The sequence below is a fragment of the Stenella coeruleoalba genome, assembly GCF_951394435.1.
Source record: "Stenella coeruleoalba genome assembly, chromosome: 11".
Lineage (NCBI taxonomy): Eukaryota > Metazoa > Chordata > Mammalia > Artiodactyla > Delphinidae > Stenella > Stenella coeruleoalba.
In genome coordinates this window covers 40,243,700-40,268,863 of record NC_137157.1, presented here as the reverse complement: position 1 = coordinate 40,268,863, position 25,164 = coordinate 40,243,700, and the positions used below count along the sequence as shown (strand labels likewise).

General features: G+C 36.1%; 1 protein-coding gene across 22 annotated transcripts in view; it reads left to right on the top strand.

The window, feature by feature from the left end:
- Positions 1-23,464, top strand: part of NAV3 (neuron navigator 3) — a 1,262,224-nt gene extending 1,238,760 nt beyond the window's left edge. For 20 of the 22 annotated variants that reach the window (XM_079936021.1, XM_079936019.1, XM_079936018.1 and 17 more), the window contains 7 exons: positions 1,014-1,249; positions 7,547-7,701; positions 8,747-8,818; positions 9,401-9,597; positions 10,537-10,655; positions 14,697-14,900; positions 19,442-23,464. In XM_079936021.1, coding sequence (XP_079792147.1) covers positions 1,014-1,249; positions 7,547-7,701; positions 8,747-8,818; positions 9,401-9,597; positions 10,537-10,655; positions 14,697-14,900; positions 19,442-19,561 — 1,103 coding nt within the window. In that variant the 3' untranslated portion in view covers positions 19,562-23,464. The remainder of the gene's footprint in view (positions 1-1,013; positions 1,250-7,546; positions 7,702-8,746; positions 8,819-9,400; positions 9,598-10,536; positions 10,656-14,696; positions 14,901-19,441) is intronic. The other 2 variants (XR_013830383.1, XM_079936006.1) reach the window with 2 other exon arrangements.
- The last annotated feature ends 1,700 nt before the right edge of the window (positions 23,465-25,164 follow it).

Here is a 25,164-nt window from a genome sequence, read left to right as displayed (position 1 = left end):
GTATTTATATTTAAAACACTAAAATCCTACTAAAAACACAAAAATCCAAGTAAATGAAATTCTTTGAGTTTTTGAGATGTAATTTCGAAGTTTCTTCAAGACTCAGAAAAACAAATGTGATGTAGCGAATTTCAATTTTCTAGATTTTCTCCATTATCATCTTAGATTTAGGGGAGATTCAAAAAGTTTATTGCATATTCCAAGGTAATATATTCATTCTTTTACCTTTAATTTTAAAATATGTATACCCGATAAGTACCCACTGGGGATAGAGAATGGAAGTTAAGAATCAGGGATGAGAAATTCTCTTTGCTTTGAGTAATGTGACTAATTCTAGGCAAATGGAATATCTAAAGTATGCTTGTATCCATAATTCCTTGTTCATATATGTTAAAGAGTCAGAACACATCTATATAAACTATGGATTAATAGAGGGATTTGTCAATATTTGATTTTATGATTAAGGTAATTGGGTGAGTAAAAGGAGAAACTGTTGCTCTCCTTCTTAATTCCTTACCAAATACCTATTATATTTATATTCTTCAAAAGCTTAAGGGGTGGTACAGCTGGGATGTATAATGAGAGCTAGAGGGAAATAAAGAGAAAGAGGAAAGAGGAAGAAAAAGAGAAGAACATACACACTTTTATACTTTTAATTTTTACATTTATTCTTAACAAAACTACCACCTTCAAAGAGAAGGAGGATTTTATGATAGAATTCATAGTGATGCTTCCATCTCTTTGTGGAAACATAAGTGAGAAGCATGAAATAGACGAGGGAAGTCTAAGCAAAGAGGAAAAACCTGCTTTCATTTGGATGTTCACTCTGCCTTATTACTGATGTTTTCTGTCTTAAAATAGCAACACACGTGGGATCAAAATGTCAAGGAAAGTATCTTGCAAGGACTGCATTCCAATGGCTAACAAAGCCCACTTGCCAGTTGACACTATATTTTAATTTCAAGCTTATGTAGAACAATAAACCACACTCTTCCCTTTGTTTCTCCCTTCAGGGGTAGAAGAAAACAGTTTGGACAGTTTTGTTTTTGATACGCTGATTCCTAAACCAATTACCCAAAGGTACTTTAACTTGTTGATGGAGCATCACAGAATTATACTCTCAGGACCTAGTGGTACTGGAAAGACCTATTTAGCAAACAAACTTGCTGAATATGTAATAACCAAATCTGGGAGGAAAAAAACAGAGGATGCGATTGCCACTTTTAATGTGGACCACAAGTCTAGTAAGGTAAGTAACAGGCTCCTAAGACAACTGCTGCTATTTATCCGTGTCTTAAGCAGCTAAGCTTTAAGATTATATGAAACTTCCATATTGTACATGGAAACATAGCCGGCTCTTCGGCTGAAACTAGAATCTGGTGAATGACTAACCCTATTTCATGAATTTGAACAAGATGCTCAGTGACATTCAGGTATCAGGTATTCACAAGCATTGAGAATGGACAGAAGAAAAGGACAGAGTCTCTGTTGTCTGATTTCTCGTAGACATCATTTAGGAAGTATTAGAGCAGAAAGAGATCCATGCAAATACCACAGAAACAAGAGGCCATGACTCTTCCTGCAGGAATCAGAGCTTTATAAAAGCCAATACTTGGTCTAGGTCATAATAAGTAAGTAGGAATTAACTGGGATGTTGCAGCAATGGGGATTTGGGTGTAATTAATATATTCTAAGCAGAAATTCTGGGAGCAGCAATTTGTTTACATCATATTTCTATAGGATTTCTGCTTAGGAACCTTAGGAAATTGAACAATATTCCATTTCACCATCTGCTAAGGTTTAATGTACCATAATCATCCTGAGTGCTCTCAGCTCTTAAATAGGCATGAGGGACTATAAAACCCAGCCAGTACTTTCGTACATTCACAGTGAAATAAAGAATCCTAAGAAGGAAATAGTTGATGCCTAACATATTCCTAACACTGGACTATTTTTGCCTATAGTTATTTACATTCTCAATCGGTGCAACCTAAGGTTCTCTTAGGAAACTACATCTGGTATAAGCAATACCTTGAAGATATCCAGATGATACTGGGTTCTGTTGTTTTTCTAGAGATAACCTGGTTAGGTGATCTAAACTGACCCAGTCTCGCAGAAACCTCTGGCCTGCAAATTTTTAGAAAAGAAACATGACTCCCCAGAGCAACCCAAACCCACTGGATTCTTGACATAAACAAGACATTTAATTTAGTGAACAAAAATTTCTTAAAGGAGTAGTTCATTAAGTCCATATCACTGACCAACTGTGGGACCTAGGGCTGATTGTTAAATTTCTTTGTGCCTTACTTTTCCCAGCTGTAAAATGGGAAAAAATAGTGGGGTTGTGGTAAGGACTAAATGGGTGTGTATCTGTGTGTGTGTGTGTGTGTGTGTGTGAGAGAGAGAGAGAGAGAGAGAGAGACGGACAGACAGACAGACAGATAGAAGCAGGGAGAGGGAGAGAATAGTACAAGGTGCAGGCACCACCTAAGGGTTGCCTGCAGTTATTAATTATAGCTCTTGGTTCCCAATACTGTAATGGTTTCTTACACAAATACACACAGACACATACAGACCACCCACCCCCATCACACACACGGCTCTTTGTTCAAAATTGGCTTATATGTATTTTTCAAGGAGAACAAAGGTGTGTATAAAGCATGATGGGATCTCTTAATGTGGACTCAACACAGCACATGAATTCCGAATGTTTCTTTGGAACTCAACACTATTTGGATTCTGGTTGAACCACCCATTCTCATTTCAAGTAGAGAGAGACATGGCACTTGAGGCAGAATATTGAACTCTTCTTTTTTTTTTGCGGTGCGCGGGCCTCTCACTGTTGTGGCCTCTCCCGTTGCGGAGCACAGGCTCCGGACGCGCAGGCTCAGCGGCCATGGCTCACGGGCCTAGCTGCTCCGCGGCATGTGGGATCTTCCCGGACCGGGGCACGAACCTGTGTCCCCTGCATCGGCAGGCGGACTCTCAACCACTGCGCCACCAGGGAAGCCTTGAACTCTTCTTTAAGCAGAAGCAGGAAGAGCACAGTTGTTTGCTTCAGCCTACACCTTTAATGCCTCCAGTGAATTCTGGGTCTCCTCATAGCTTTATTTAAAAGCTTTTAGCACATTTTGTTTTCTTTTCAGCCAAAATGATGAAAGAATTGACATCTCTTAATTACCCTCAGTGCTCTCTTTGGTGTTTCCTTAATGTTGATGTGACAGAACTCTTTAGAAGTTACTTCTGTTATGAAAAAAACAAGTGGTTGGAAGATGAGAGAAGAATAGATTTATTAGAGGAAACAGGCATTTTGATAAAGTTGGAGAATCACTTAAAATCAAGTTTCGAATCAGATAAATTGACTTGGATATAATTCGACATGCTAAAATAAAGTAGGGTAACTTAACATTAGTTCTAAAATTTGCCTCACTCCAAAATATACTGTTATATATAAGTTCTTTTTATTTCAGTTAAAAAAATGTTTAGTACTTGGAGATATTCTTAATAATAATTTATATGTCCTTTAAAATTTGATCAAATATATCCAGGACTCTTATTTTCTACTTTTTCTGAATAAAATCACTTGTGCCATTATAAGGTCAGTTTAATCTTTGCTATTACAAACCGATGAAAAATGAAGCTTGCCAAGAGCCTTTGAACAGAACAAATGATGCTAGTAAACAGTAATAGGAAGAAATCCATGGACAAATCACATGGCATTCATCACCAAGAAAGCACAAACCACAACTAACAAATGCTTATTGTTTCTTTAGGTTTGTAAGATTTGAATGAGCTGTCAGTAACGTTGCATACCAAGTCATGGCCAGAGAATTTGGCCAATTCTTGCCAAATTGTCGGAGAATCCACACTTTATTTTCGGGGGGTTGATGGTATGTGAGAGTGGTATAGAGAAATGGGGATGACAGGTTGGGATTGTAGGAAGGATGCTGCCAAGTGTAGATTTGCTTAAGTAAAGGGTGAATGAGGTACGAAATAAATTCTTTTCCTGAGAAATGGAACTGTGTAACTGCTGACATGCTTTCTGCTATGCCTTCGATAGCTCTGAAGAGACAAAGCCACAAATCACTCACTGATTCCAAAAAAAGCCAATAATAAACCATCAAATGAAAAAAATCTTTCCATGTTTTTGTTCCCTCTGCATTTTAGATGCTTTTCCTCTTCCCACTCTTCAAGCCCTCTCTCGAGTTGCCAGCTGGAATATTTTGATTGAAAGCAGGACACATGAACAGTTACACTTTGTGACATTTGATATGGTGGGCCCAGAGGCTAGAGATGGATTAAGCAAAGAATATGTGGCCAACTGAAGCCACTTGGAAGGTTAGGTGGGAAAAGAGCAGAAAGCTGGACTTGGCAGATTCATTCTGAGTGTGTCTGGAGTCAAAATCAGAGATAGCAGTGATCAATAGTTTTTGTATAACTGCTGTGTGTTCTGTGTATATTTTCAAAGCATGGGATTCATCTCATTATCAATGTCCATCTAGTAGATATACCTGTTTTTTTCTGCCTGATTAGATCTTGGACATGAAACTTCTAATGCTAATGTATCAGTACTTCAATCTAAGATTTTACCCTGATTAAGCTAGAGTGGGGATCATGAAGTGATTTCAGAGAGGTTTGAGAAAACTCAAGTTGTATGACCAAATTATTTGTGTATGCCTGTTTCTACTTGTGACTGGTCCGTAGCTTTCATTAGATTCCCAAAGGGATCTACTACCCTTCTCAAGATGAGAGAGGACCACAATAGAATCTAATGGCCCTATTTTTCCAAAATCACCCGGTGATTCTTCTTTACCAAATTCAATTCAAACTTCTCCCCTTCCCCTGCCCCCTTCAGCTCCACCACCTCCTCCTCTCCCCCCACCTCTCTCTCCTTCTTTTGATCCGTATATACTAAATTGCTATAATTGATCCCCCCTTTCTAGAAATTGTTCTGATTTTCATGATTATCATTCTCTCCTTGTCTCCTTCCTACCCTCTAGTAAGCTGCTGCTCAGTGCCTTTCACTGACTATTTTTCCTTCACCTTCCAGTAAATGAAAATATTCCCCAACATTCTGTTCTCTCCCACCTCTGTTCTCATCTGGATAACTCCCTTGTTTCAACTTGTATTGGCTCCAATTGGACACTTTTGGCCATGCCCACTCTTCCATATGGTAGGCATTTCTATTAGCTTACAAGTATGTTTTCATTAGCATACTAAATATACATGTTTAGGAATGCCAGTTTCAATTCTTGTATATTTGTGATGTATCTGTGAAAATATATCACAAATCCATCTTCTTTCATCCATCTCTACTACCATTACCCTCCCACCCAAATAAACACTCTGTCACTTACTTGGACTATTGCAATTGTTTACTAACTGCTTGATTTACAACTTGCGTTAAATCCCCCTTCTCTCTGCCTCTTTATCCTTGCACCTCATGGAAATAGAATGTCTTCTATTCATTCATAATTCTTCTTTCATAATTAAAAGCTGACCACATTAAAATCCTGCAGTGTTTCCCCACTGCTTTCTGCTCTAGGTCAAAAATCTTCCCATACTTCTGCTATTTCTCTTGAGTCCCACAGTGTCTCTTGGCTTCAGCAATTTCAGTATCTCTTGACTGGTTTCTCTTCCTCCTTTGCAATATACTTACCACACTTTGAAATCATGATTCTGACTACATCACTCAGATCCCCAGAATAGTCAATGTTTCTTCACTGTCAGTAGGAAAAGTCCAGTAGTCTTACCAACCATTCAAGGTTGCAAACTTTCCTTTCCAATTTATTTACCACTCTTTCACAAAACATATACTACTGGGTTTTTCCTACATGGATATCATATTTTTATGTTTCTGCCTTTGTTCTTCTCCATCTATGAAGAAAGCTCTTCTTCCATTTTTAAGCATCACAGTATTACCTAATCTTTAAAATAAAGGGTTAATAGCAAATAATACTGCCACCACAAAGTCTTTCCCAGAAGCTACAAGTAATCTTTACATGCTCTGAACAAAATCTTTAGTGTATATTCTTTTGAGGTAACGTATTAGTTTTCACTGTGAATTTTAGTTATCTATATACATGCCTAACCTATTCTGGGCAGTAAGCATCTTGAATGTGTTTTCCATTTCTAATTAATCATCCTATCCTTCACATGTATGTCTCCTTCGATAAATAAATTTCTCTACCCTGGGGAAAACAACAACATATGAATGGTGCACATGTTTATATAGTAAAATCCAAATTCCTCTGCATGGATTCAAAGTCTTTTCGATTTCCCCTCTCATTGAGATCACTACTGCCATGGACCATTTCTCTTGCAAAAGCAGAACACCAGTATTTCTCCCAACACATCACACACTCGTATCTTCCACCTCTTACGCTTTACTCTTTATTCTTCAATTATAGCTCCTGCCCTCATACGCTATAGTTCTATGAACCTTAAATCTGGATTAGATGCCTCTCTTTAGTTTTTCTATAGTGTTTTATGCATTTCAGTTATCACATTGCCTTGAGACTTCTTGTTGGCCTGCCTTTCTATCAGCTCTAATGCCTGAATATAAAAGTAATATAAAAGTACCTGGCACATAGTAGGCGCTTGCTAAAGCTGTGTTGAAAGAGTAAAAAACTACGTACTTATCATTTGGAATTCTATTCATTATTCAAGATCCATCATGAAATTGTTTTTTAACCCTGCTCAAGATGTACAAATGGAAAATGTCATTGTAAATATGCAAATATTATGGAAATGCTCTTACTGATTAGGATAATTCTAAGAAATCTAATTATATTTCTGGCCTACCCATCTGTGAGAGCAATCAGTGAACTGGTTATCATATTTAGATTAAAAGCTATTAGAAAGGAATAATATCTGTAAAGAACCAAGAAGCTTAATAAATGCTAAATGCTAATGTCAAGTGACCTAATGAACTATAACACATTTTGTCTGTTGTTATAAATTACAACAATTGCAAGCAGATAATAAATAAATAACAAATCAACCAACCAACCAACCAACCACAGTTTTATTTGAGTCCCAGGCCTGTATTTTCAGATGCACCTCATCAAAATGAATTGGAATTAAAATATTTAAAGTCTTATTGGAAACTTAGGGGGTACCATTTTGGATTTAGTGTATACTTGAAATTATAAGGTTTGCTAAAATCCATCTTTATCATTGTAATACCAAAAACAAGAATGAATCTCAGTATTTGTGGTTTATCCTAAGAGCTCATATCCAGAATTCTTTTTTTTTTCACTTTTCTTCCAGGGAGAAAACAACTGAGGAGTGTGTCCTTGTGTTTACAGCTTTATTTTTACTTCAGGTGTCCTGTACTGGCTTTTCTCTTTCCTTTAAAAGTGTATCCTCTCAGCATTGGATGTTTTTTTGCTTTGTAGAGTAAGGTTTTATATCAATGGAATGATCTGTGAGTTTTAATCAAAGAACCTGGATGGACGACAAAATGTATCATTCCTAAACTATGAATTGCTTTCCATTGGTATAAATTTCTCATTAACATACTTGTTTTCTTTTTTTTTTAAAGGAATTGCAACAATATCTAGCTAACCTGGCTGAACAATGCAGTGCGGATAATAACGGTGTAGAGCTTCCAGTTGTAATAATTCTTGATAATCTTCATCATGTGGGCTCTTTGAGTGATATCTTCAATGGTTTTCTCAACTGTAAATACAATAAATGGTATGCTTGTGAAATATTTCGAGTGATAAGATATGAAAAAATGGTGATCAAATATGCATTCTTGTGCCTTTATACCTTTTAAGACGTATAGTGGATGCTATTAATTTGAGAAGCCTTCATTACTATTATACCATATTTCCAAAGAACCTCTATGTGTTCATTAGAACATCTATTTATTCATTCAACAACTGTGTCCCAGGCACTTTTATGGCAACATTACTTACTTGATGATGTTAACTTCTACAGGTATGCTGGAAGTCTGGGAGACCATTATCAATGATGGAATGTTTGAATCAGGGAAATTAAGAACTAGAACGAAGCTATAGAGCTCTTGTTTCACTCTTAGTCCATTTAAAGTTTAAATTCAGCCTTCCTATAGAAATAATTTTAATACATTCAGATATACCTCTCTCCATTAGTGATTCTAATTTTTAACTATTTACATGAAAGAAAAGGTTAAAGTAGGGTATAAAAAAAATCTGAAAACCCACTTAAGATTCACTATAGTATGGCCTCTAAAAAAAGACATATAAGAACAACAACATAAATGTTAGTTTTAGTGGTGCAAGTAACCCAGTTATCTCTGCTAGAGATTTTTTAAATGTTAAAAATTAATCAGCATAAAATAAATATTGAAACAAGAATACAAATTCTTTCATGTTATTAAGAACCTTTGAAATAATCATGAAACAAAAGAAAAAAATTAATGAATTAGATTATAAGCACAAGAATCATAAGATGTTGGAGTAGAGTGAGATCACTGCGATTATTCTGTCTAATCTTTTCATTTCATAGATGAGAAAACATGGGATTAGAGAGGGAAAATGATTTGCTTAGGATGCCAGATCTGAAATTAGAACCCCAAATCTTAATTTCCAGTTCAGTGATCTTTGTCATTTTCCAACCAAACACTACAAAATTACCCTTTTACAGCCTAATGTTAAAATGGAAAAATCCATATTTATCTAAATTGTTTTCGCAGACAATTTTAATGTATTAATCTCTTTTACCTTTAGTACATATAAATTTTCTTTTTTTTCCCCAGTCCATATATTATTGGAACAATGAATCAGGGAGTTTCTTCATCACCAAATCTAGAGCTGCATCACAATTTCAGGTGAAGATAAATTGAATTTTTTTAATATTGTCTCTTTTCTGTTTGCTTTTGGTTATTGTTTTTTCCATTTGTACGTTGAGAAATCCTGCCATTGGTGACCTGGGGTGTGAAAATAATTCTCACTTCTTCTGACACTCTTTCTCAAGCAGACATTTTGTGATCCTCAATCTGTAATCAGAAGTGTTTCTTTCAAAAAGAAGAAAAAAGAAATGTTTTTTCTGCTCACTATGTCCTGGCTAAAGTAGAGCACTTTTTTTCTAAGTGTGAGAAATGTGAAGACAGTTCCTATTTCAGGATTTGTGATTCTCCTACAGAAGAGTGCTCAGCCTGTACATGCCCACTCACTGCTGTGACGCACATAAGCTTCTCTTTAGCTCAAGATGAAAAGTTAGTTACAGTATAGCTCTAATGCTAATAGACCTTCTCATCCCTTTGATCATTAACATATGGCCACCAATTAAATTAGGAACATTATTACTTTATATTGGAAAGAGAATCACTGTAGGCTTAAAGTTTAATTTATATAAAAGTTAATTTATATAAAGATTTCTGAGTTTTTGGTTTTTTTCTCTCTTTTTGTAGGTGGGTACTATGTGCAAACCACACAGAACCAGTAAAAGGCTTTTTAGGCAGATATCTTCGAAGGAAACTGATAGAGATGGAAATTGAAAGGAACATACGCAATAATGACCTAGTCAAAATTATAGATTGGATTCCTAAGACATGGCATCATCTCAACAGTTTTTTGGAAACACACAGTTCTTCTGATGTTACCATTGGTGAGTTCCAAAATTGCAATATGCCATTTTCCAGGAACTACGAGTACATGGTAAAGATGGCCAGATTGGAGGGCAGAAAATAACAAGTGAAGCTAATGTTTTTCAAACTTCCAGAGATTTAAGTTTTCATTTTTTTTTCCTTCTGAAAGTTTGCCTTCTTCCAAGCTTTGCATAAATATTTCTAATTAGATTCATTTTGTCTGACTATTATGGTTTACTAAGATTTTACTGACATCGAATAAGTTTAATATAGACAAATATCTAAAAATCAGATAACCATTTGAAATAAATTGTGTCTGTTTAGAGTACCTTTCTTTATGCTAAAAACAAATATTAGCTTATGGCTCATATCAAATATAGTTGTGAGAGAAGATTTCAGTTAGAGATAATTTAAGTGTTTTACATTTTTCATGAAGACAAAATTGTTTGAATTATTTTCTTGAGTTGGCATAAAGATGTTTGTTTTTGTATTCCTTCTTAAATTGCATGAAAAAAATGTCCCTTTCCCATTGCGGTGGATCATAAAGACATACTCACTAAAGACACAGGGTAAATTAGAAAGAACAATTCTATATTTGTGATCAGAAGACCAAGGCAGAGACCCACTTCTGCAAATAATGACATAGTTTGTATTTGACAATTCATTCCAGCATAGTTTTGTCATTTGTAAAATGGGGCAGATTGACTGGATTATGACCTTTAAGGTTTCTCCTAATGCTAAAATGTTACATTTTAGATGAAGATTTTAGTGTAAAAAGAAAGGAGGGTCCTGGAGATTGGGTCTTCAGTGAAACACACTTTAATATAATCAAACTGGCCAAGATTATAATTTTCTAAGAATCCTATAAGAAACATTCCCCCCAAATGGTGTCTAAATATGGGTTTAGATTGCTACATATAATGGTTCTTAAAAATGTTTTGTTATTTGTTTCTTCTCAGGTCCTCGACTTTTCCTTCCTTGCCCCATGGATGTAGAAGGTTCTAGAGTATGGTTCATGGATCTCTGGAACTATTCTTTGGTACCTTATATTCTGGAGGCAGTGAGAGAAGGTCTGCAGGTATAGTACTCAATTTTCTTTACTGTTTTAAAAAACTAAGTGAAAAAAATCATCCTTTAAAAGCAAAAATAATTCATTTCTCTGAGTATTTGTGCAGAAAAATAAGGCATGAACTATATAAATATAGTGGTAAAGTTTGAAAGAACAAATAGTATACACTACTTTTTTTCTGTTCTGAGAATAAATATGTAGGAGAAAGAGAAAGCACAGTTATTCTAACAAGTACACATTGAAGGCCAAATTTATTGCCATAGGTGTTTACAGACCTGTTTTTTTAAAAATATTTATTTATTTATTTATTGGCTGCACTGGGTCTTAGTTGCAGCACCCGGGATTTTCGTTGCGGCACGTGGGCTCTTTGTTGCAGTGCGCAGGCTTCTCTCTAGTTGTGGCACGCAGGGTTATTAGTTTCGACGCGAGGACTCTCTAGTTGTGGCACATGGGCTTAGTTGCCCTGCAGCATGGGGGATCTTAGTTCCCTGACCAGGGATCGAACCAGCGTCCCCTGCATTGTAAGATGGATTCTCAACCACTGGACCACCAGGGAAGTCCCCAGACCTGTGCTTATTAGATAGCTAGTTAATTGCACAGTTCTGCATCTTATAAGAAAGGCATGTTTATATGGACCTTGATCATTTATTCCCTTCTTATCTAATCTGCAACAAGTAGTTTTTGCTTATAGTTTCCTTGCTTTAGGATATTTCTTTGTTTGAAGCCCTTTAACGTCACTTGTACGATCCTTTACTATTTATGAGGGTGCTCTAAATCTAAGGCATTTGACTTTTTAAAATCTATGGCAGGCGGGGTCAGGAGCGCCCCTGCTGTCCCTGTCATCCACCTGTCATCCACCCCTTCTATTTACTCTTCACTAAGAAGTCAAAATATATCACTAATAGGAAAACCCTTTTTCTTCAATAAAATGTATCATCCCTTTTCCATCACTCTTGATTTTTTCCTTATGTTGAAGTTGAAATTTCACGAAATTGTAGAATTATAAAACTTACGTGTGAATATTTTAAGATTGATATTGTATAATTACCACACTTGTGGCAGAAAAATCCAGTCATCTTTACAATAACTTACCTAAGGTTTAGGTAGTATTTTGCTTAGGCATCTCTATTTCTGGTTATCACAACGGCTGCTAGAATCAAGACATACTTCATGCTTTGCACATTTTGTCATCTGCATTACTGTGTTAAGTCTTTATTTTACTGTCTAAAAAAACTGGTTTTCTATTTTACTTCATTTTGCTTCCTTTTACCATCATGCTTTCCTCACCTAGTAGAAGGCATGGCAGTGATTTAGAACTATCATATTATGAGGGTGTTCTGAAAATTCAGAGGTAATGATCCTAGAGAATGCTATCAATTGGTTCTAATCCATATTTAAGTAACTCAATTTCATATTTTTAAGGGTATAAGCCAAACTAGCCCCAGAAAGTGTCTCCAACAAAATTAAAGACTGTACCAAAGGTTTTTATTTTTCAAGTATAACATAGTACATGTGAGGATTCCTCTAAAACTATTATGCTATCTCAGATGTGAGTTGGGTCTCTTGATTTCAACCATTTTTACCAAAAATATATATATATATTTTTTTTTTTATGAAAATGTATTTAAAATATTCACAGTCATAATTTTAGAATAAATATTTAAATGAATTATTTGTTCTCTAGATACTATTTCAGTATTAATAAACTATGATCCAAATCTTTATATGTGAAATTCTCCTTATTTCATATTCATTTGCTAATATCTAGAAAGAATTAGAAGCGTTTTAAAAACTCAGAAACCATAATACCTAAAAATCCTTAGATCTCATTTTTTTAACTGCATAGTGTTTTTAATATTTAAGTCAATATTATTTATAAAACACTGTCCTGAGAATTATCATACTATAAAGCTTCCATTTAAACAAAGGCATGATCACTAAGGTAATACCAGTTTCCCAAACTGAGAGATACTTCAAAAGAATTTTTGAGGCGGGATTAAAAGATCTCAAGTTTTTTGCTGTGGTTCTAGATGTTTAGTAGTAGGTTAGTGTGAAAGCTGGTTCAACCATGATATAGGGAGTAGCTGGATGTTGGTGGGGGTTGGTGACAGGAGGCAGGAGGAATTCAGCACTTGGAGAGAAAAAGGAAAACCCTTTGGTGAGTAGAGAGTTCTCATTGCTACTGAAGGATATGCTGGACCAGAAGTCTGTTGGCAGATGATGTTCTTGGGATGGTCCATATGTGACTTCTGGAGGAACAGGAAAAAAAGGAACCACACATGTCATGAACCATTTCCTTGGCTATCCTGGCAACAAAGAACCATGCATTGGAACAAAAGGTGGAAAAACAAAGCATGGTTACAAAGATGAAAATCTGAGTTGAGAGGAACAGAAAAAGCTCTCTTCAAATGAAGGCTGATACTTTGATGGAGAACCGTATGGGGAATACACTTTACCAGATGTTCTAGTTGAAAAAAACACTGGTGATGCACTGGATTTCAATTTTTATTCTGATGATTCTATCTTTATTGAAACATCAACCATCAGATTATCTCCTGAATGTTTAAATTTCATTTCTTTCAATTCTTCTTCTATAGCATCTATTTTACTCTGAAATATAGAATTGAGCCTGTTTAGCTTTCTATTGGTCACCCCCAATTTTGCTGTCCTTGATGATTCTTTAAAAGGCTGGCATCATTTCCTTTCCAAGAATTATATGCTTTCCTTCAATTAGTTTAAGTTGTATAGCAAGCTATGTTTTACATCCTCTATAAAGCAGATTTTTAACTGAGAGAAATTTTCTGCTCTAAAAGAAGAGAACTATTAAAAAAAAAAAAAAAGAAAACTAACCATTGCCACCCCTACCATCATCCCCTAAAGAAATGCACAGCTATCAAGACCTGAACTTTTTTTTTTTCTTTAGACAAGCTGCCACAATGTCATACAATTTCTCCAGGAAAAACTCAAAAGACAGTTCCAAGGCAGCCATGGGCTTTCATGGCCTCAATGTCCGCCATTTTGCTTTTGTCTCACTGTACCACAAGAAGCCACATAGAACACTTAACACGGTGTTCTGTGCCATCCACGACCAAGATGTGTATACACCTAGTAACCAGGATTGCCCTCAGTGGAGTAGGAGAGTCCATTAAAGAACTAGCGTACCCATGTTACTGTCCTCTTCTCTTAATTTTAACTTTTCTTTCTGTGCCCCTGTGGCTTATACTTTTTTTTTTTTTTACCAAGTCCCATCAACCTCTTTTTCCTCAGTGTGCCCTTCCCAGTTTGGTTTTGGCTTTGCGTTCAGCTTAAAAATTCTTTAACATCGCTTGGATTCATCTGCCCTCTACTCCACTGCCAGTACTTTAACCAGGCTTTATAATCCCTTTCTATTAATTTTCTCCCTCCATATGAGTTTTGACAAATCTTTCATTTCCCATGATTCTCCTCTTTTACTAGTGGCCTTATAAAAAAATATCTAAAAAGAGTTTTAATGGGAAGCAGTGAGATTATAGAGGAAGTTAATCCGAGGGAAATGGTTGTCGGAGAAAGGATTCTTATTTTCAAGGAAAAATTTGAGTAGAATGAAGTGGACAGAGAAAAGAAGTCTCTTTTATTCACCATCTTTCCAAAGTGCACTTTAGTAAAGAAAGCTATTTAGTGTCTAGCTTTTTAATTTCTCCATTACTGGAACTTTCCTTTCTCAATGATGAGCTTTCTTTTAGTTTGTAAAAGTACTAACAAAGATAAATGGGGCAGCCATTTCTTCATGTATTTAAAATAAAGCTCCCTCATGCTCTCCTCCAAATGTTGATAACCTATCCCAAATGTTCAGCTTTATTTTGTCTCAAGCTTTATTTTGTCTAGCCTTCAAGTTTTAAGTGAACTATATAGAGAGATATATGTTTAAAATCTGGAAAATTGTGTATGGACACTTCATTCCCCTGAGTCCCATAGGAACTCAGTGTGCAAAGGAATCAATCAATTAGTAGTCACCTTTTGTACTGAATAGAAATGCATTTTATATGTGCTAAATTTGTGATCACTTTTTAGATGTATGGGAAACGAGCACCCTGGGAAGATCCCTCAAAGTGGGTGCTTGATACATACCCATGGAGCTCAGCGTCTTTGCCTCAGGAGGGCCCAGCATTACTTCAGCTGAGACCAGAAGATGTTGGGTATGAGGGCTGCATATCCACAAAGGAAGCTACAACCTCAAAGCACATTCCACAAACTGACACAGAGGGGGATCCCCTGGTAAGAAGCTGATGTTTGGTTCTTCCTATATAATCTTGACTATAGTGTGCGGTCATTAGTATTTATGCATCAGAGACATTAGTTATCCTAGGTAGTATTTGAAACTGTCCTGATATTGGTACTCAGTTTTAAAATTTTTACCTTTGGCCTACTTTCATTGGGTGAAACTCTTAAAATGAAAGACCAAACTCATATGCTTAAAAATAATCAAAAAACACTGAAACCAGGCTGAACTCTGCAGCCATAATTTTTCTTTTATTATGCAGAAAATTGTGTAAATAAATCAATAAATTTTAAACATTCAGTACTCAATTCATTAGGTATGTAAGAGAAAACTGAATTTTGTTCTAAAATGAAAGAAACCAAAAGAATATAATCTAATGTATGCTTGAAGAACTAAAGAATGTTTTACACGTATCTGACTAAATTTAGAATTAGTCCTCTGTTGGCAACAGTAGGGAAGAATAAACTGACTTGAAATCAAAGGGACGTTATTCTCTGCCTTGCTCAGTTTGCAATCATGAAAGGCTTAATATAAGTCAGTAAAACTCCAAAGTATGAATACTCTGAAAATATTAAGTACATGATAGGAAAATGACTTTATTTTTGTATGTATATTTTATTTTTAGAGATGACTTTCCATAGATTGGTATCAAACGTAATGTGTTTGTTAGCTTACTATTCTCTGACTAAAGGGATCACTGGGAAACCAATACAGAAAGAAGACATGCTGAGATAAAGGTCATTATGTTACTTAAAACAAACAAAAAAGGAAATGATTAAAATCATAATCTATAACTATACCTAAAGACAGAAAATGACTTGCTATCTTGTGGAATACCCTTATACCAACAACCCTGACATGTATATGTCGTCATCACTTCAGCTGATCATTCTGAATATTTGGGGGTTTATATGTGAACCATCTGATAAAGTTTCATGATTTTTTTCCCAACAAAATGGACACACACAGAAGATTTTGCATACTATTTCAAGAAGTTCCATAAAGTCACAGAGATATAAACATTGACCTACTTAGAGCCCAGGGATCTCTTATTTTGGACTTTTGATCTAGGCTATAAACTTCTTAAGGGCCTGGAGTTGTATTTTTATAACAAGTATCTGGCCCTTTAGCTCATACGTAGCTAGAAATCAACAGTGGTGGTGGAATTGGTTTGAATTCTGCATAATTGTGAGCAGACACTAAGTAATTCCTGATAGGATGATTAAAATGTAATAGAGTAAAATTAAGCCTTAGAGGACAAATATGGGTTATTTCCTCTGAATTTTTTATAAATTCCAGTTGTCCTTTTGCAGATTTTAATACAGTTCCTGATAAAGGTGAGGTGTTTATAAGGTTTGTTTTCAGGGTTACTCTACAGAGTATGGGACATTTAAGGGATGTCTTAAATTTTCCCAATTCCCATAGTCCTGGTCAGCTAAACCCATTAATCACTCCTTTCCCTGGCTCAGAATGCTCTTGTCTTCTAGTATGGAAAAGAGATCAGGATCTCCACATTTTGAATGAGAATTTCGGTAAAAAATATCTCTAATTCCTAACCTGCTGCTCACCTAAACATCTTAAGGAACAAGGGGTTATGATATCTGACATGTTAAACGACAAAAACCTTGTCATCTAAAAATCTTTGAATTAGGCACATTCTGATAGAGAAGTAAGTACCTCTCCGCATTTATTGCTCTATATTTTTATAATTATTGACATAGGTAAAAACCTATTTGCAGTCCAATCTAAATCAGAAAAAAATCTACTATTTAATGTCAGTAATATATTTTTGAATCTGAACACGGATGCAAGTGTTTGGCACATCTCACAGTGTTTAAAAATATAATGTGTATTCATCATCAACAAACTCATTAATTTCATTCATTCAGTAAATATTAGTAAATAATAAGTATGTACTCAAGGCTAAGACCTGGTGATCAGAAAATAAATTAGATCTCATTTCTGATCTTAAGAAGCTCACAGTCCAGCCGTGGAGAGAGACATGTATATATATAAATTATAGTAAAATAATGATAGAAGTGTATCCTAGATAGATATATCCTAGATAGAGTTGTGAGTCTGTTGAGGAAGTGATTAGGAGAAAGCTCCAGAGGAGGAAAGGCTTGAGCTAGGTCTGGAAGGATGAATAGAAACTCATCATGGGGTTGGGTGGGGAAGATCCAAAATTAAGAAAATAGCACGTGAAACGTGATGGAACAGTACAGTAAAAATAATGAGTTTAGGGAGCTGTATACAAATTGTTGGGATTAGAACAAAAGGGACGGGAGGAATTACAGCTACAGAAGTCTGCAATTGTAAAATCATGTGAAGCCTTGTTTATCTTGTAGGAAGTTAAAATTTTATCACGCAGACGATGGGGAGCCACCAAAGGTTTTTGAGCAAGGGACTTACGTCATTAGATTTGCAGTTTATAAAGGTCACCTTGATAATAGAATAGAGGGCAGATTAAAGGAGAGAGGATGGAGGCTGGGAGACTAGCAGATGTGTAAATACCAGGGATGATAAGGACCTGACGGAGGTGTTACAACTGTAAGACGTTATATTTCTGACCCTGGGTATGGGAAAGAAGGAGGGGGGAAGAGAGCAAGGAAATACTTTTGTAGAGAATAATGATCTATCCGAGTGACTGCTGAATGGTATGGAACCTTACCTCCCTCTTGTGATCTCCTTTGACTTGAATGTACAAAGCAACCCTATGAGAAGGCAGAGTAAAGCCTTCATATGTATTTATTATGAATCTGAGATTCTGAACTTATTCTAATAGAACATATTTACTATATGGCACCATTTTCAAAAATTAAGACCTTAATAATACTGTTATTACACGGTGAAACTTCTACAACAGTCAGCATTCAAGTGATTTCAAACATTTGTGACTGAGATAGAAGCACAACCCTTGAAACCATTTCTGCTCTTGGAAGGTGCTCAAAACACAAATCTCTTTTACAAATCATCTTCACCCAGATGCTTGAATATACAGCCGGCTACTAATAAGGGAGGGGCTGACAAAAGAAAGGAAAAAGAGAATATGAAGGTAGGGGTGTGTGTGTGTGTGTGTGTGTGTGTGTATGCACTCACACGCTCGAGAGAGACAGAGAAACAAAGAAGAGAGGAGAGAGAGGGCAAGAGAGAAACAGTATATTGATGGAGACATTTAGCTTTTTGACTCACTGGGTTTAAGAGGTTATCACCAACTACTTTAATTTCATATCTTTATGTAGCTAGTTTAATAAATTCAGGGAATTAGACAAAAAATTATATTGAAAAATATTGTCCTGAAGAATATTAAAATGACTTTAAAATATGCTGTAACTGTAGCTTCTTCGTCAGAAAGGCATCCTTGCTGGAATTGGTAATTACCAGTTTGTCATTTTATTTCACAGGTCTTTTTTGAACACACATTTTACACTGAGCATACAAGCATGCAGAGCCTAACATATGACTAAGGAATCCTTTTTAGATTTCTCCTTTCTTTGGGATCAGATTCCCTGTATTTCTAATTTGGAAACAAAACCCAAAAAACTTTGATTACATTATGAAATAGCAAAGTTGGCATGCATTAAACAATACAAACATTATTACAATTTACAGAAACCCTTGATAAGAAAACAACCCTCCCGAAGGCATGTGCCATATTTTCTGTGCTTTCTAAAACTGTTGAACCATTTATTCATGATTCACTTTTAAACAGTCTTTCTTTTTCCATCCCTACCGGTGGATCTGCAGATCTATTAAAATCCAAGCAAGGTGCCTGCCTTTTATTTTCTAATACATGGAAATGCTAGCTGTCTTTCTCCCCAGCTGCTTTCACGCCTACGTCCCTTTTATGAGAACAAACATTGCCATTGTCCTATAAGGCTGGGAAACTTGAGACAGCCGCTCTTGTTCCAGAAGGTGGTTGTAGTTTTCAGTGAGTTATCCATCATATTTTAGCCAGACATTCAACAACCACAGAAACTTGACAGTGATTCTTCCCTTCTCCCTCTTCCAACGTTCATGGTCGGCTTCATTTGGTCACCTCTCAAGGTCAGCTCCTAAGCAGCAGATGGGGGGCTCCATTCCACTCCATCCCCACCTCCTCTCCAGGGACTGTGTCCAGGAGCCCGTGTGTGCATCCGCCTGTAGGAGCATTCAGGACTTTCAGTTGTCATTCAGTGCTTTCTGCTTCTCGCAGCCAAAGAGCTGGGCAGCTTGGTGTACTCTCCAACCACGAGCCCAGATGTCCAGCTGTGATACAGTTTCCTTTCCCCTCTCCCTGCTGGAGCTGTATTCATTTACAACTGCAAATAAAAGACTTATGCGGAGGCCCTATTTTGTCCTTATGGTTTGCTGTTATAGTCACGTTTGGGAGAAACCGTGTAGGAGCCAGGGGCAGCTAGTAAAAATCTACAATTTTTTTCTGTTTCCCTTGGAGGGGATGAGATGGGTCGTCGTGTGGCTCGGGGCCGTGTGTTTTCTGGGACTGGCTTCCTCCGTGCATCATTGTCTCCATCGATGTCTCCTTTTCTTTCTTCAGATGAACATGCTAATGAAACTCCAAGAAGCAGCCAATTACTCGGGCACACAAAGCTGCGACAGTGATAGCACCAGCCACCATGAAGACGTTCTGGATTCGTCTCTTGAATCTACCCTCTAGAGGGTGAAAAAAGTTAGTGGAAAAGACTATGCTTTAGAAAAAGAAAAAAAGGTTAAAAAGTAAGGTATTTTCACTAAACCACTGACAATATGAAAGCACCCTGTCCAGGGCCCTGATCCAGGGCCGTGGTCTCCGAGGAGGCAGTAGAACTAAGTTTGAACCGCCAAGATGCTAAATTGACACAGAAGTGTAACTTGCTTTCCTTTCTAGGCATTTTTATATCCGTGGAGTGATGTAAGGCTCCATTACTCAACTGGAAAGGACCCTAATGACAGGGCAACTGAATAGATTGCACATGGGATAGCCAAACTGGACTTTCTGTTTTTCCTCTTTAAAAGTTTACAATGCAGACCTTTTTTTGTTGTTGTTCCTTCCTTTGGTTTCCTCTGAGGGGCTGTTCTCCCCAAGCAGGGTCCATTCTTCTGATCCGTCCAAGCTCCTTTGTGCCACATGGTGCTGGTCACGGAGCCCCAGTAGTGTTTGTGTTGTGCGCTCACCCCATTCCTAAATGAAGAGGCCAGGCCTCCGCAAGCACAAATGGAATTGTGCAACCGCCAGGGGAAACACTGCTGTGACAAGCTGGAGAAGTGCCAGTGTCATTCAACTGCCATGATCACAGGATGTGCTCCACCCACTTTTTAGTGTCTGAGTCACGGGTTTGATAAGGTTGTTTTTACCACCGTGGTCTTTTTAAACCACCTGCCCACTCCCTTAAAAAGAGTTTTATACCAATTATTAGTCAACACTGATAAAAGGCTTTTTTAGGGCTTTATTTGTTTGAGCCTTGTCAGTGAAAAGAAGCAACATTTCCTATGGTGCTGTCTCACTGCCTTAAAACCAATTTCTACAACAGTTTAACAGTTGGTTTAAATCCTAAACCATGGGTGATTTCCACTGTCTTTTCATTTACACCACCGGTTAACGCAGTAGCCTCATCTCTCTCTATTTTTGTGTTTGTTTTTGAAGAAATGGATAGGAGAAAGATCCGTATTTTTACCTTGTGAATAGATTGCTTTGCCTATCCTCCAAAATACTCAAGTAAACCCAGAAACCCTCTTTGACTGTCACTTAAAAGCGAAGCCATGTGGCTAAATTTCATCCAGCTCTAGGGGAAAGAGTTTCAGAAGGCGGGAGATTGTGATTTCTTATCCAGCAGAGCTGGAAGCACTAGATGCAGCATGAGCACAACGATTCCGCTTTTCTCCCCTATTGTTTTTTTTTTTTTTAATTATTATGAGTTTTGAACATGTTGTTTTGATGGATATTGTTGTACATGAGAAATTCAGCATTCGAGAACACTGATGCAGTGAAGTCACTGTGGATGAGGAAGCGTTTATACTGTAAAATGACGTTAGATTTGCACAGTCTACTGGGTAGGTATTGTAAATAATCATTTTAAAAACTTGCACAAATCGAAATAAACACACAAAAAAAATTGTATTTTATCCTGTGGGTGTTAAGAGATGTTTCACTTGCTGAGATTTCCTGTACTTTGCAAATACAGAATGCAAACCCTCAACACTGTTATTATCTGGTGTGTTTGTCCTGTATTTACAGTTGTGATGACCATGCAGGAGCTATCAGTGCTAGAGTGAGCATGCTTCAAAACTGTCCATGAAGCCAATCCATTTTCGGAAAAGTAAAAATGTCTGAAAGTGCATCTGTCGTGACAGGCTTTCAAGAGAGTGCATGAAAACTGATGGGAGTGATTGGAGGAGTTCCCACCACACACAGGGGACAGGTTTGAAATTTATCAACCCAAGGGCTAGGCCATGGTGTAGACTTGTCCCATGCATGTGAAAATGTGCTACTTTCAGGACGTGCAATTGGTGCTACTCTCTGTGACCACCCACGGGTCAGTTGCTATAGAACAATAACAACACGAGACATCTGCGCAGTTGTCAGAATGTCACTCAGTCCATAGGTCCTCCACGGTGCTATTGCCCTAAGGGAAATCGGAACTGAATTTATGCACATAGAATGGTCACCCTGACTTTGAAGCCTCTAACGTGGATCACATCTGTGGTGAAGCATCAATATATGTAGCTGGATGAGTGACTAGTGGCCCTTGTATAATATGTGATCTAAGAAAATTGCTAATCTTTCCCTGCCGTTTTGAGAAACACAGTCCAAACACGGTCATAAACAAATTCCTGCAATACATCCCAGTAGGTCCGCCTAGTTTACAACTTAAACTAGTTTGTGAAACATTTGTCTGTATACATTTTATATTTTGTACATTTTTGATGTAACATATCATGTAAATAGAAACAGTGAAATAAATCATCTGAAAAGTTTTGTAGTCTTTGTAAAGCCCCGACAACAAGTACTTGGTGTCAGTGGACATAACTGGGTGATGTATTTTCTATTGGTTGATTGTTCCTCTAGCTTGTAAACCAGCTTGCATATATTTTTTTGCAAATGTGCACCCTGTATCTGTCTAAATTATTACTTTGCCATTAAAGTGGAATTATTTATTGACAACAAGGTGTGGCGTCTATATATGGAGAAAATTGAATAATTATGCACCGGAAGTATCAAGCTTTAAAATGTTGCTTGTACTATTAATATGCCATAAGTAGGGATGTATGTGAATTTTTATTTTTCATTCCTTGTAGAAAGGACCTCATAGCTTTTAAGTAAGGAAATAAATTGAAGGCACTAGGTATATCTTTTTAAATGAAAAGTATTTATTCAGTGACTATTTTTAGAAAACTCTGACTAAATGGTTATAAAATAAGCATTAATATAAAATAAAATGTTGATATTCACTTAATTATTTGTTTTTATTCCATTAAGTCTTTTTTTTAAGCTTTTAGCTCTAAAGATGCTTTTAACATAAAATAATTTTTCTGGTGGTGCTTTATTTTTAATAGAGATTATAAAAAGAAACAGAACCCCCTTTAAAATGAGAATTTTTTCAAAGCACCTCAGTCTCCAACCCCAGTAATTGGAATGTTTATTTGGGTACTCTAAGTAAGGTTTTAATTCTAAAAACAGGATATTTAGAATAGTTATTGAGCAAAAAAATATATATTAGTTAAAATGGGTCTAGTATCCATAATGGATTAAAATTTAGGAGATTGGGAAATTTCCACAATTCATCTTATCCAGATAAACACTGAATTAATGCAAAACTGGAACATAATTCTGACACATGCAACATCAGGCTGCATAAGTGTGAATCCCAACACTGTCATTCTTCTCTGTGTGACCTTGGCCAATTTACTCACCCTCTTTATGCCTAGTTTCCTCACTTATCAAATGATCAGAATAATACCCATTTCTCACAGATTACTGTGTTGTTCAGGGGTCAACAGTATTTAAAAAAAAATTTTTTAAGAGTGCATCTTTTAACCAAGTTTTCTCATTTATAACATAGGGGTAGTAATATTACCTACCTCATAGGGCTGTTGGTAGCAGTGAGTTTAGATCTGTAAGGCACTTAAAACAATGCCTGGCACTCAGGAAACTGAATAAATGCCAGCTGCTGTATTAACGCTGCCATTATAATCAATTAATAATGTCAGTAGTGTAACAAATACTCTCAAGATTCAATCTGTAAATGTATTCATGGTAATATTAAAGTCTTATGAAAAGTACATCTTTCATCCAGTTTCCTAATCTGTAAAATGGGATAGTTACAGTATCTACTCATAAGATTGCTTTGAAGATGAAATATTTTATTTATTTATTTTAGATATTTTCTATTTTTTTATTTTTACTTTTTAATTTTGTTAGAATATAGTTGAGTTACAATGTTGTATTAGTTTCATGTATACAGCAAAGTGATTCTGTTATACATATATTCATTCTTTTACAGATTCTTTACCCATATAGGTTATTACAGAATACTGAGTAGAGTTCCCTGTGCTATACAGTAAGTCCTTGTTGGTTATCTATTTTATATATAGTAGTGTGAGTATGTTAATCCCAAGCCCCTAATTTATCCCCCCCCCACATTTCCCCATTGGTAACTATAAGTTTGTTCTGAAATCTGTGAGTCTTTTTCTGTTTTGTAAATAAGTTCATTTATATCTTTTTAAATTAGATTCCACATATGAGTGATGTCATATGATATTTGTCTTTCTCTGACTTACTTCACTTAATATGATAATCTCTAGGTCTATCCATGTTGCTGCAAATGGCATTATTTCATTCTTTGTTATGGCTGAGTAATATTCCATTGTATATATGTACCACATCTTCTTTATCCATTCCACTGTCAATGGACATTTAGGTTGCTTCCATGCCTTGGCTACTCTAAATAGTGCTGCAATGAACGTTGGAGTGCATGATGGGTCTTCTCCAGATGTATACCCAGGAGTGGGATTGCTGGATCATACGGTAGTTCTATTTTTAATTTTTAAGGAACCTCTACTGTCCTCCATAGTGATTGTACCAATCTACATTCCCACCAGCACTGGAGGAGGGTTCTGTTTTCTCCACACCCTCTACAGCATTTATTGTGTGTAGACTTTTTGATGATGGCCATTCTGACTGGTGTGAGGTGATACCACATTGTACTTTTGATTTACATTTCTCTGATAATTAGTGACGTTGATCATCTTTTCATGTGGTTTTTAGGAAGATGGAATATTTTAAAATACATAAAGCACTCAGAAAAGTCCGTCACATCTTAAGTGCTATATGTTGGCTATTATTATTACTCAACAAATGTTTATATTATACACCTAATATGTGCCAAGCAACTTTCTTAGGCCTCAGAATCACTGAGACTCAGGCCACAAACCTAAGTGACTGACAGTTAGTACAATTGGGTTTCTGCTTCTTATTTTGATGAGTACCTAAGCTCTCTACTAGAGAATGACCAATGAGAAATCCAATGAATAGTGGCCAAAAGATATTCAGACACTAGTAGAATCAACAATACGAATGGATTGTGTTTAAATTTGGAGAAATTCAAATACCTTTATTTCAGACGTTTGGACTTTAATGTTAAAAAAAACAAATCACAGTATTTTTATAAGAAATAGGCCACCTTAAAAATTGTCTAAATCTATATCTTTGATCAGCTAAGACGTTTAAAAAGCTTCAACAGTGTTTTGCTTGGCGGGCGGGGGTGGGGGAACCGACTGATAGGTAAAATATTGCATTACTGAATTCAATATTAATTTTTAGTTCAGTGGAGATGATTTGGATAAGTAATCATTGGAGGCTGTCTTCTCCACATGAAATATACATTATCTCTTAGTTACTCAGGAGTTCATCAGCAAGAAAACAATTTATAGAAATTAAACATAGCACTTTCTGAACTAGAATCTTATTAGAGAAAAATGAAAGTTCTCAAGTTGTTTTCCATAAAATTGTAAAAAAACTTATAAACATTTTATTTATCACTGGAATTTTTATAGTTTGCCTGAATATTCTAGACTAGCATGGTACAGTTGAAGCTGATGAACAACTGAGTAAATAATTTTTACAGTGATTACATGTTAACATGAAAATACTTTCAGTATATTGGATTATATTAACTGCAGTATTAAAATTAATTCACCTGATTATTTTTCCTTTTTTAATGTGGCTACTACAAATTCTACAATTAAATATGACGTTCATATTTGTGTCTCACTTTATATTTC